Source organism: Saimiri boliviensis, chromosome 9, assembly GCF_048565385.1.
Source record: "Saimiri boliviensis isolate mSaiBol1 chromosome 9, mSaiBol1.pri, whole genome shotgun sequence".
NCBI classification, from domain to species: domain Eukaryota; kingdom Metazoa; phylum Chordata; class Mammalia; order Primates; family Cebidae; genus Saimiri; species Saimiri boliviensis.
In genome coordinates, this window is record NC_133457.1 from 76,072,406 (window position 1) to 76,086,229 (window position 13,824).

At 37.4% G+C, this 13,824-nt stretch overlaps 1 protein-coding gene across 1 annotated transcript in view; it reads right to left on the reverse strand.

Annotated features, from left to right (window-relative positions):
• The window catches only part of XRN2 (5'-3' exoribonuclease 2), a 92,484-nt gene that overhangs the window by 53,978 nt on the left and 24,682 nt on the right, over positions 1–13,824 (reverse strand). The window contains exons 5-15 of the mRNA XM_003933152.4: positions 13,486–13,544; positions 13,320–13,409; positions 12,261–12,333; positions 12,081–12,131; positions 11,456–11,613; positions 10,170–10,244; positions 9,951–10,084; positions 9,794–9,851; positions 9,603–9,710; positions 4,698–4,742; positions 2,768–2,899 (exon numbers count right to left, since the gene is read on the reverse strand). Coding sequence (XP_003933201.1) covers positions 2,768–2,899; positions 4,698–4,742; positions 9,603–9,710; positions 9,794–9,851; positions 9,951–10,084; positions 10,170–10,244; positions 11,456–11,613; positions 12,081–12,131; positions 12,261–12,333; positions 13,320–13,409; positions 13,486–13,544 — 983 coding nt within the window. The remainder of the gene's footprint in view (positions 1–2,767; positions 2,900–4,697; positions 4,743–9,602; positions 9,711–9,793; positions 9,852–9,950; positions 10,085–10,169; positions 10,245–11,455; positions 11,614–12,080; positions 12,132–12,260; positions 12,334–13,319; positions 13,410–13,485; positions 13,545–13,824) is intronic.

Below are 13,824 nucleotides of genomic sequence, written 5' to 3' on the forward strand. Positions count from 1 at the left end.
ATAGAGCATATAATATATAACAATATAGATGTAATAATACATAAAATAGTCAACGCTGGTGAGAATGTAGTTAAATGGTAAGTGTTCAACCTAGTTACAACCACTGCGAAAAGTTTAATGAGACTGTGTTAAATTATTTTATATATTGTTTTAAAAATCAATCTAAAAATAAAAATCTACTAGTCATCTTAGAAAAATGCAGATTTCATTGATATTTCAAAGACTTAGCCGCCACTTTAAATTCAGTATTATCTTCCCTTTGTACCTAACTCAATTAACATTAATAGGTTACTTTTAATTAACTTATTTTAATATAATCCTAACATATTTTAATATTTCATTAAAAATTAAAAGAAAATCTTCTGCAACTTTGGTTGATTAGGCTAACGGACCAAATCATCAAAAACATAAGTGGCAGAATCATTTCCACAGTAAACTTTTTCCTCTGTTACTCACAGTATTATTAGATATTTCAAGTAACTGAACTGTTTTAAAACTGAGAGTACTGAAGGCCATTTCAAAGATATAACGCAGTTCATTCCATAGGTCAAGAAAAGTTAAAACAATACGAAATCATATATCACATAGAGCTTAGAGCATTTCTCTTTTAAAAACATATAATGTCAATGTTATTGATGAAAAGGTACAGATAATATTTGCAAAAAAAAAAAAAAAACCCCAATAAAAATAAATACAGGAAGGCACTGTTGTACTTGGAAAACAAGGTAGGTATTTTTAGTTAGACAGATCTAAGTCTAAAATTCCAAATTCAACCTTTACTGGGTGTGTGGCCTTGAACAATTTATTACTTAAGCTCTGTGAGCCTCATCTTAAAATGGGGATGACACTGTTGTTTCCTTACACATTATTACAAGGATTAAATGCACCAATACATGTGAAAGATTATTGGCATGCTCCCCCACCCCCCACCCCGTGCACAGTGGTTAACCATTCAGTAAGTAATCACTCCTGTTTTTCCACCAAACACTAATCCATTTGGATTAAATTATAAGAGCAACATTCCCATTAATTGTCTATATACAGAGAAGTTGTGTAAAAAGCAAACTTAAACAAAATTAATTCTTGACTAACAAGATATAAACTCTATCTTTAGAAAACAAAAATAATAATATACTTTCTAGAAAAAAAAGCTGTTCACTATTTAATGTTATATCTCCACTGCTCTGCCTCTACCAATAAAAATACTTTCTGAACATACAAGATTCACAGAAATTCATTCAAATTTCTTGAGCTGTTTTTTAATCAGACAAATTACATATAAGGAAACCACACTGAAGAATACTAAATATAAAACCACATATATAAGGAAATGAAAGCTATTTATTAAAACACTAAGAATGTTAGTCATCAGTAGTCAAGTACTAGAGACCACAACCCAACAGCTCAGAAAAATAAAACAACAGAAATCCCTAACTTTAATGGCTCCCTTTAAATGAACTGATAATTTGGCTTCATAATTTCCTTAAATTTAGAACATTCTAGGTGAAAATCCCACTCTGCAAAGATTCAAATTCCACATCTCCTCTATATAGAAATAATTGTGGCAGAGGAGTTAATTAAGACAGAATCAAAGAAGCAGCCTCATCGCCAATCTCCCCATTACTACTCCTCTGGCAAATGTTATCGATCAACAGTCTGGTCCTATGGTCCTAATCCTACAGCACCTAAAGATAACACTGGAATCCTTCTCAAAGCAACCACAGCTGGCAAAGTTTAAACCTATCTGCCTCCCAAAATTAAAAAAAATATTTATCAACAGAGCATTTGACAACAGTCACTCTCAGTTCTGCTCTGCAGGGATGGTAGTCAGTAAAATCTTGAATGATGGTCATCAGCTATTCCTGTTCCAAATGAGCATCAACAGGATAACTTAACAAGAGTAACAACAATATCCAAGTTTATTCAATTTCCTTGGATATATCCTATAAAAAGTGTATGTTCCTTCCTCTACTGTTAGATCAAGGTCTGTGCCCTCAGCCCTGCTATTGTCTCACTGGGTGCTGTGAGAGCTCATGGTCTATTTCCACTACAATAGGAAGGTGGTGAACAAAGTACAGCCTTGCAGGATAGGTGGATTTGCTTCTGGAGTTTGAATTACAAAGTTCAAATATGGAAGAATACCACAAGGCAAATAAATGCATACAGTTGCTGAGTTCACAAACAGGGATCAACCAAAGTTTAAATACTAAGGGCTACCTTAAGATATTTATTCAGATCTATTCCATCCTGAATTGGAGAGCCAGAGTTTATGCCTAAGTAATACCATTTTGCAAAATGCTCACAACTACCCATTGAAGGAAAGGGGAAATAAGGGAATAAAACCCATCCTCCTCCTCCTGCCCCAGCTTTGAGACATATGGATGTCCCCTAACAAGCTTCTAGCACCATCCATCACTCTATTATTTGGAGATAGGGGAACCAGTGTGTGGTTCATCTGCATTACAAAACATTGCAACCACTTAACTTATTTTTGAGACAGGGTCTCACTCTGTCACCCAGACTGGAGTTAGTGATCTCCTTATATTCAAATGCATCAACAATCCCACATGCTTTTCTTTCACATCATTCAGATATTTTTACGTTGATAAAGATGGACTTAACATAGTTAAAAATATCTTGAGGCAAAGCAATTAAGAAAACTATAAAACGAAACTCCAGGCTGTGAAAAATTTCATACACACATACCCCTGCAAGAGGTATGTGATATTCACTACTCTCAAATGCCACATAAAAGTAAGCCACTTACAGAGTTATTCTGCATCCTCATTTCATAGGCTGCTTGTCTCGGATTACTGGCTACTTGAGAACTTGGTGAATTTCTTGAACCCAAGGCATGAGGAGTTAATATTCCAGTAGGAGTGAAAGCTGGTTGATCTCTCTAACATAAACAGAAACGAACATATACATTAAAATTAAATCAGAACGCAGTTAGATGACAGAAAGAAAAGAGGGCAATGGAATAAAATCCTAACTGTAAGCACTTTACTAAACTCACTAAAAGACCAAATCATCTTCATTAACATTACAAGGTTGTCTACACTTTGATGGTAACTTACACCTTCTGAAATAGCCTATAATACTTAATAACTCAGCCCTAAAAGTACATATAATCATTGTCCTGAAACATAAAATCTATTCATATCTCATTATGCTAATCCCTATTGCTTATTTACAATTTCAGAAAACATTCAAGACACAATATTAGGCACATAAAAATATCATCAGGATTTAGGTTTAAAAAAAAAAAAGTTGAGTTTGAGTTATACTTAGGAAATACAATTTTTTTTTCCCTGAGATGGAGTCTCGCTCTGTTGCCCAGGTTGGAATGCAGTGGTGCGATCTCCACTCACTGCAACCTCTGCCTCCCAGATTCAAGCGATCCTCTCACCTCAGCCTCCTAAGTAGCTGGAATTATAGGTGCACACCACCACACCTGGTTAACTGTTGTGGAAATACAACTTTTATTTACCCTTCACCTTGCTAGAATTTAACTATTTATTTCTAATTAGATATGATTATAGCTAACACAGTATAGTCTTGACTAACTGATAAAAGATACTGACTGAAAGAAAATAATAATGTATCAGTAGAAACCAAATATCCTCTGCCCAGTCTAAATGGTTTAGAACCCACTACAACAATAAATAACTCTACGCTTCTCCTTTCTTAGTTTCCTGAAATTGCTTAAATCTAACAAAACGTAGTAAAAGGCAGTCCCTAAACTCCACAAGCTTGAAACTCTCATAGGGAAGACAAGAAAACAAGAACTAAAAAAGTTAAATGACTATAAAACATTATGCAATCAAGTAAGGAAACAAGTATCATAGGTAGGAACCACCAGAGTAAAAGGAAAGGCTTGCTCAACCTGTACTATGGGCATAACCAAGAAGGGAAGCCTTGCAGAAAAGGTAAGAAGTGAGTGAGCTGCAAAGTCAGAAATCCATTCAGAGGTACCAAATGAAGGCAACACTCTTAGTCAGCAGGGACATGGTATATTTAGAAGACAACAGGAGATACGCTGGATGGCTGAATTCAACCAGATGACAAAGTACCCTGAACACCAAACTAAGACAGAATTGGATTCTGAAGGGATTAAGGAGTCAGTGGTGCTTTTAGAACAAAGAAACAAGTTTAGTGTGTTGTGTTCTAGAAAGATTAATCTGACAAAGATGTAGAAATAAGAATATAGTAACTTTCAAGAGGATACAGAAGACTGACCATTTTTACTTAAAAAACAATACTTGACTGCTGTAAAACCATTCAAATAGCTAAGTGCCACCCACCTCTCACCACTCAAGTGTATCCCCTTCAGACACCAGAGCCTACACCAGGCGTCCCCAAACTTCTTACACAGGGGGCCAGTTCACTGTCCCTCAGACCGTTGGAGGGCCGCCACATACTGTGCTCCTCTCACTGACCACCAATGAAAGAGGTGCCCCTTCCTGAAGTGTGGCGGGGGGCTGGATAAATGGCCTCAGGGGGCCGTAGTTTGGGGATGCCTGGTCTAGACGACCTTCTTTAAAATCGACACCAGTGTTCTTTCTACAGGTAAAAAGGCAATTGGGTGGACATTTATATCCCTGACCAAGTCCTACTGGGTAAGGAATAAAGCTACTGTAATGAACACATTGTAAAATTATGCTATTACCAATTTCACGAAATTAATCACAACTCACCTTCATTCTCTTTCTTTTTTCTTTCTGTCGTCTTCTAAAACTGTCCTAAAAGTATAAAATCCACATATTCTGTCATATAATTACACAAATAAGTCAGAGTTAAGTATTACCCGGAATGATTTGGAAGACAACTTAAGTTTTAAAGGACGACCCCCAGAAATCTAGGTACATGATTAAACTAGGCAACAAGACTAAATATTCAAAACACTGCATCAGAACTTTCAAATGGAAGAAAGACTGAATTTAGATACAATTTAGTTGTTCTTCATAATTCTAACCAGAAAGCTTTTGAATCATTTCAGGAAAATGCAAACTATTACAAAGACCCTTGGTTTTATCCTGAAACAAACAGGCTGTCAAAATGGCGAAGATACAAATAAATTTTTTTTAAAAACCTCAACAATTCTTAAAGTTTAGTTGAATGTAGTGAATAAATAAGGTAACAATTTTTTTAAAAATCAGCAAGACAATTTAGATTCTGTTACCTAAAAAGGGCTCTTACTCTGTAGAATGCATGACACAACAGAGAAAAGAGAGAAGTGGGAGTCTATGCAAACATAATCTGCTACCCCTGCCAGCTTCCAAAAACATCAATCTAGTGAAAAAAAGGAAGGAAATTCAGATGTATGCAAGGCTTACTATTAGAGGCCAATTTAATTCACAGGAGAGGGTCCAGCCTACGTTGTTGATTCTTTCCCCACCCCAACTCATTTCCAAAATGCAGCCACGGTTTCAACTGGACAGAATTTTGTGTTCATCTTGTTTAACCTACTAACTCTGGGCCATTCGCAGGCCTCCCATGCCGATGCCCACGTTTCCCTGAGTATCAAGGAACTGAAATGAGCTAGGGTGGCTGCAGCTGCCATTGCAGCCTAAAATAGGGGCCAATGGGTACCATACTAAGGCTCATCGTAGTAGGTGCACTGCCAAGTCATTCCTACCAACTGCAATATAAGGCCTTAAGGAAATAAGAAATTGGTGCTTTCTGCCAGGCAAACAGCTGAATGCTGGATACGTAAGTTTCCCACTCTGACATGGAGCCCAGGTGATCACTGGTAGTGGATCTAAAACCTCCTCTGATGTAGAAAACACTGATTTATTTAATCAAGCTTCTGTCCCATCTTCAGTGAAACTTCTCTTGTGCAGGTCACCAGTGACTTGCAGATTATGAAATCCATTAGTCAGTTTTCAGTCCTTATCTGACCAGAATTCTTTCTTCCTGGGATCACGGTCTTCACCTGGCTTCCAATAGACTACACTCACCTGATCTTCCCTCTTGCTATGCTCCTCAACTCCCCAACCTTTTAATTCATTTATGCTGGAGGCTGCAAATTTTTTCTATGAAAAATCAGACCTTGGTGATGACCTTGAGCAGTAGGACATAAATAACTCCCACAAACTTATCGTTCCAATAATGGAACACTGGGCATAAATGGGTTAATGCTGGTGCTCCCCTGGGCCCAGTACTTGGGACCTCTCCACTTCTCTCTTCCCATGGGAGTCTTCACCAAGTCTCATGGCTTTAAACACCATCTACACGCTGATTACTCCCCAACCAGGGCCTCTCCGTACTCAGCATCTTCATTTAATTATCTCAAACTTCACATGTCCAAATTCCCACCCCACCTTTGCACCTCCCAGTCTTTCCATAAGGCTTGCTCAGAACATCTTTCAGTCTTTTGATGCCTTTCTTTCTCTTACACTGTTTTTAACCCATTAGCCAATCTCACTGGTTCCGCCTTCAAAACATGTTCAGAATCCAACTGCCTTTGACCATCTCCACTGCTACTAGCCAGGCTCCCTTGGATTACTACTCCTCACTGGGCTAGGCTCACTGCTTCGACCTTTCCCTCCATACAGTAATTTCAACATGGCAGCTAGAATGATCCTTTTACAGTATGTATCAAATCTTGTCACTTCTCTACTCAAAACCTTACACTGATGCACAATGAAAGCTATAGCCAGTCCTATGATAACCTGTTGGGTCCTACCAGGTTGGGCCCTCCATCTTCTGATTTCATCTCCTACTGCTTTGCCTTTGCCTCCTCTGCTCCTTCCACACTGGCTCCTTGGTATTCTGTGAACATCCTGGGTATACTCCTGCCCCAGAGCCTTGGCACTGGTGATTCCCTCTGCCTGCAACGTGCTTCCTGCAAACATCTGCAGTGTGCCCCTCACATCCTTTATGTCTTCAATTAAAGTCAGCCATCAGTAAGGCCTTTTTCGTCACCTTTTCTAGAAGTGTAATGCCCAACCTCTCCCTTCCCAGATGCTTCCTCACCTGCGTTAGCTTTCTTGGTGGCACTTACTGTCTAACATTTAACAAGGTTTACTTAGTTACTGGGTTTATCTTACAGCTCTTCCAAAAGAATGTAAGTTCCACTAGGGCAGGGATTTCTATCTGCTTTTTTGTTTTTTTGGCTGTATCACTAGCACTCAGAACACTGTCTGGCACATCGTAAAACACTAACAAATAATTGCTTAATAAATGAACATTCCCAAGGTAAAAGGCAAACGTCAAAGCTCATATAATAAAAAACACCACATTTCTTCATTTCTTGCCTAAATGTTCAACTTTAATTTTTTTTTTTTTTTTTTTTTTTTAGATGGAGTCTCACTCTGTCACACAGGCTGCAGTGCAGTGAGTGGCACGATCTCAGCTCACTGCAGCCTCCATCTCCCAGGTTCAAGCAATTCTCCTGCCTCTGCCTCCGGAACAGCTGGGATTACAGGCACCCACCACCACACCCAGCTAATTTTTGTATTTTTAGTAGAGATGGGGTTTCACCATGTTGGCCAGGCTGGTCTCAAGCTCCTAACCTCAGGTGATCTGCCCGCCTTGGCCTCCCAAAGTGCTGGGTTTATAAGATGAACCACCATGAATGGACAGTAACAAATATTAATGTATTCCTTTTTCTACCATTTATTCTGCTAGTCTGTTAAATGCCTATCTCTAAGGGTAGTAGTCATACACAAACAGAAGACCACCTGGGTGGACCTTATGGATCGCTCCTCTTTTTGTGCTATGAACTCCTTCGGAAACCTGTCAAATGCCAGGGACATACTTCTCAGAAAATATATATATATACACCCAGAAACTTTCCTGTTGTGTTTCTGAGGGTTTCCCCTGATGTCCAATCATGCTGAAGGACACTGTATGATTTCAGGGACACCAACAAAGATCCAAAGCTTTAAAATGCCCTCTCCTGCCAGGTCAGTTGAAAATCATATTAATTAAATCTGTAACACTATGGAATCTACTAAATCCCATACTTCCTCTTCTAATGCCAACTTACAGTGCAGAGTCTGCTAAAGAGACCTTAGAAGGCTGTTGTAACTCAAGGTTTTTAAGCCAAGAGGTGCACAGTATGTAGCAGCAGATCAAGGGATGCCACTGTAATTGTTGAAAACTTAGTTAAAAATGTCTGTTCCAGTTGAAATCTGATCCTCCAGACAAAGCTAGTCTGTAATTTGAATTCTGTATGCAAAACCTCTTGACATCACATAAAAACATTACCAAGTACTGAAGGCTTTTGGTAAGTGCTTACAGTTGGAAAGAGTGCTTACAGTCAACTGACTATTACATAAAAAGACACCCAAAGCTCTAAAAATAAGAGATCACTAGCTACAGTATAAAAAGCTGATGAAAACAGAAAATAAGATTCAATAACACATTTCAATATGTTGGGAGACCATGGAGCAATGTAGCAGTAATAATGTTGTTATCTGCTTAAAATAGCCACATGACTTTTACAAAATCAGTTTCTGAAAAGATTTCCTTACTGTTTCTAAGAAACTATTATCTGCTCATTTTGCCTACTGCTGGCCTCCCCTGCAATCACCCTCCAAACACTCTGCCTCCAGGCTGCTGTCCCTCCACTCCTATCAGCTCACCAAGGGGATCCCAAACCTTGTCCACAGACGAAGTGCCTGTCCATCTCACTGTGACCCTTTGAGCAGTACCAATGGCTTCCCTTCTCTTCAGGAATTTCCTTCCACGTCTCTAGAACTGGCTCCTCTTTCTCCTTCAAGGTCCATGGTTCCCTAGGCTTTTGTTAAAGGTACTTTTACTCCATTACAAGCTCCCAGGGAGTTCAATTTCATACTCCTAATTTCAAGTACCTTCCATCAGTTAATGGTTCTCAAATCTCTTTTCAAAAGACTTCTGCCCTGAGCTTTATACACAGTCAACTGCTTAATGAACTTTTCTCGTCTCAGGTGTCCTGTAGCAACTCACATTAAACATCTCCAAAATAAAACCAATTTCTACTTTGTCCCCACCCCAACCCATTCCACCCCTACTGCTTGCTATCTAAGTAAATGGCACTAGCAAACTCCTAACCGCCCAAGCCAGAACCTGGACTTTGCATGTAAGCACTCACCCATCACATACAATCAATTTTCAAATGCTTTGTTATTTTCTTTTCTTTTCTTTTCTTTTTCTGTTTCAATTTCTTAAGAGATGCAGCTCTTCACAGATTCTACATTCTCCAACCCTTTGCCCTGGCTTATATAATACAACCCACACTCCCTACATTATAAATTCTTCTTAACCTGTCTTCCTGCTTTCAAAACATGGCAGCCACTAGTTCAATCCCAAGAGTCTTCCAGCCTTGGAACCCCCATTTGAAATCATATTGATCAGAAATGTGTTTGGATTTATATTCTGATTATGAAGACAGAAAAAAACATTACAATGCAACTTAAACAGGGTACAATACATACTTTCACACAGCAAGCAACACAACCTTTATAAAGTAAAGCACTGACTGCTCATGATTACTTTAGTGTTGACACACCATAATGATATAAAAACACACTCAAAGAGATTAAAAGTAATCACAGGATCATCATAGCCTATTAGAGACAGGAGCAATTTTAGCTACTGCAATAGAAACACTTTACCTCATCATCCTTTCTTTTTTTAAAAATGCTATCCTCAACTTCACCAACTGCTAACATGATCATCTGTACTCTTTGCAGATTGACATAACCACTTTCTGTAAGGTAACCCTGTAAGTAATAAAATATATGTAAAATGATCTTCTTGTAAAAGCAAATACTTCTGTTTTGAAATTAATCAAGAGTGAACTTACCCCAGTTTTGTGTACCACATTTTTGTATATGTTAACCAAACGGTCAATCGCACCTTCCCTGTCAGCAGGAGACAAACATTATGCGTTAGAACCAGTAGGCAAAGTAAAGTCAAGAAGCCTAAAACAGCAGTTTAAAAAAATACACAAATGCACATACCTAATCTCTAATGACGGCAAGTGAGGGAGGAAGTCATTTCCCACAAAGAAACACATGAAAACCCAGTCATCAATGCTCCTTTCAACATCAAATGTGAATGGTAGGCTGGCCATGGTGAGTTCTCTTTCCAAATACTACAACCAAAAAGGAATGCTGCCATTACAGCTATCAAAGGCACCCTGCTTTAGAGTGCTGATTTCAATGATTATTGCTACATACCTCACGAAGAACATTAAGCCGAAGGAAGATAAACTCTCCTTCTGCACAAGGAAGACTATCAGCAAGTTCATCATGCTGCAAGAATAAGAATGAAGATTCATCAAGTCTATTCTAAGCCCAGTAACTTTTTCCAATCAAGCAAATTTTAAGGCTTTTTCTAACGTAAGATCCATTTTAATATCACAAGTATTAAATTTTAAAAAGCTTACCAAACCATTTTAAAATAAAAATTAACCATAAAATCAACCACGCCTACACCAGAGGTCAGCAAATGTTTTCTGCAAAGGGCCAGACAGTAAATTATTCTGGTTATTGGGGGACACAATGATCTCTGTCGAATAGCCTTTCATGTTTTGTTTTTAACAACACTTTAAAAATGTGAAAAATATTCTTAGCTCACAGGCCAAATCTGTTCGCCCACCAATGACCTATACTCAACCAATGAGTACCCTTTCCCTGTGAACAGATGTGCATAGATACATGATACTGTCTTTGTTGTATTATATATCTGAAATCATACACTGTATTTGTCTTCTTTTTTCACTTAACAATGTCTTTGAAAGAGGCATCATATTCTTTTTCCCCCCTCATAAACTGTATGACTCAAGAGGCACCATATTATTGAAACAGAAGCCCCTCTAAAGAGGACTAGACATAACCAAGTAAACCTAAAACACATAAAGAGTGGGAGTAACTTAAAAGTCTCAAGAAGTTGTAGTTTCTGTTAAGAAGAATAACTATTTCAAACAAATAACTTCCACAAACAAATTACTAGCTATGGGCATTATTATCAATGGGAACTAAGCCTCATATAGATACAGGCAATCTCAGAAAAAGTGCTACATAGAAAGGATGAGTGTGTGCATGTTTTGAATGCAGGTTTATTTTAAAGTGCTTTAACAGACACGTCTCTGTGAAGGGTAAACAAGCACATAAAAAACTAATCAACCACAATCTTCTCTTTATCCATTTTAAAAACAAAGAAACAGCCGGCCGAGGTGGCTCACACCTGTAATCCTAGCACTTTGGGAGGCTGAGGTGGGTGGATCACCTGGGGTCAGGAGTTCAAGACCAGCCTGGCCATTATGGTGAAACTCCATCTTAAAAAATAATAATAATAAAAATATAAAAATAAAAAGAAAGAAAGAAAGAAAAACAAGGAAACTTAAATATTTAAGGCTATTTAATTGTATACTTTAAAATGGTTGAAATGGTATTTTATGTCATATACATTTTACAATAGATTTTTTTTTTCTTAATGAGAACTACCGTCTCAAAGTTATTACCTTTCCCTTCTTTTCTCTTGGCAAACCTTCACAATCCTTGACTTCATGTCCAAACTGATTACAAAGACCACATGGTTTGGGCTTGTTTGGTTTGAATTCTTCTCTAATAATGGTAAAGTTGGGTTCATGTGTGGCAAGGCCAAGCATAATGAGATCAGCTATCAATTGACAATGAGAAAAACACCGAACAGTGAGTACTCTGAGGATTCTTACCATAATTAAACTACTATGAGATACCAAAACAAAGAAGAGCCCAAATCAGCACCCAAATGAGCAGCAAAGCCCCAAAGCCTAACACTTCCTGGCAGTTTCCAGTTAACAGGAAGTCCTCCCAATACGTGGACCTGCAACAAAGACGGCCACTAAGGATTAAACACTTGGGAAATTTTCTGTATTAAAGGTATGAGGAGTTAAAAGGTTGAAAAATGTAAAATAAAGAAAAAAAAATTAAAGATTAGTGATCATAGATTAAACAGCAATTCAATACTAGTTCCTTGTTGAACATAAAATAATGAAGGCATTTTGGAACTTTTCAGGTAACCATGAATAATCCATTACTGCACACCAACCCATCAACTTGCTATGGTTTAATCCAAGAGAAGCAAATTCCAAAGAAGAAACTTACCATCTGCTCCACATAAACAATGATGAGTATTTGGGTCATGGTTAGGCTGGGCTAAACAAGAGAGAAACACATATTTATATTAACATATACCACAAGAATATCACTTCATACCAAATATTTTCCATTCAGTGGACTTTTAAAAATAGAACATATTATCAAATATTGATAAATAAGATTTACCTCTTTGTCTTCTAATGTAATCCATGATTTTATGTTCTCCTTCACCAGGAGCACTAGCATCAGATAAAATAACCTATAAAAAAAATTTACAGTTTTTTTAAGTATACTTGTAACTGAAGTAGTTGCCTCAAACCTAAAACCTAACACTTTTAGCTTATCCCCAATTTTCTATAGGCACAAAAATAAAAAGAATTATATGTCTCAAAAAAAGCTGAGATAGTGTTACGGGAAATTTTTCTGAGTAAGGTGGTGTGTGTGTCTGTGGGTGGGGGGTGTGCGCGCATATAAAACTGAAACAGTGTTATGGGAAAATTCTCTAAATAAGGTAGGGGTGAGAGAGAGAGAGAGAGAGAGAGAGAGAGAGAGAGAGAGAGTGTGTGAGAGTGTGTGTGTGTGTGTGTGTGTGTGTGTGTGTGTGTGTGTGTGTATGTCTTCAAAACGACTTCATTGATTAACTTACTACATGGAATGGAAAAGAATGAAATGTCTGGGTCAGACCTAGCCATCAGAAAAACTGATCATTCACAAGTTCCTACTGTTTTCACTACTATGCAAGGATATCGCGCCGAACCATATATGCGCCAATAATCAATAACAGATATCTATTAAATATAATTTACCATTTCTAATTAATAGGAAAGCCAGCTTATGGACCTAAAATTACATACAAGTTCATTTAAATATTACTTAAATATTTGGGAACACAGCCATTTAAGGCAGCCCCATAATTTACTAATCTTGCTGTATTTTGATATGTAATAATGGAAATTTCCATTTAAAAATCACTTTTCTATATATGTTTTTAAAATTATGAATCCCATTTTATGGCTTCATTGTGATATATGAGGACAAAATCGGCTTTAAAAGGAAATTTAGTTATCTAAAACCTAATCATGCAAGGGTACCCCATCTCCAATAACCCTGGAAGCTTTTCTTTCCTCTGACAGTCAACTAACATTTTATGGGGCAGGGCAGAAAGATAAATAATGCCAGTCATATCGAAGTACAGCCTCAAATGATCATCCTAATCCTTCTGAAGTATCAAAATGTGAAACTTACTGTCAAATTTTTCCACCCAGGGTCATTATTTAAACGATCAGCTATGTAATAGCGAAGGCATTTAGCAAGATTGTCCATGAATTCAGTTCCCTAAAATGACAGAAATAAATAAATTAACCTATCATTTAAGAGTTAGCAATAGCTAGCAAAGTATGAGACTACTTACTGGTGTAATACAGTTGCTGTCAAATCTTTCTTTTATTTCTTCTGGAGGAAGAAAACCACCTAGAGAAAAGAGGCAATGTTTTGTTCTCCCCATAAAGAGTGGGGTAAATTATTCAATATAAGCCAGAACAACAAAAACAGAAAGTTCAAATACAAAAGAAAGTAAAGTCCTTTGCAAGGGACACATATGACGGAAAAAAAAAAAAAAAGTCTTGTCATCTGAGGAACAATGTTCCCCCATTAGGAAGAAATTAAGATGCCATCTCTAAAATTTAAATTATTATTATTTGAGACAGGGTCTTATTTTGTCACCCATGCTGGAGTACATTAGTGCAATCTT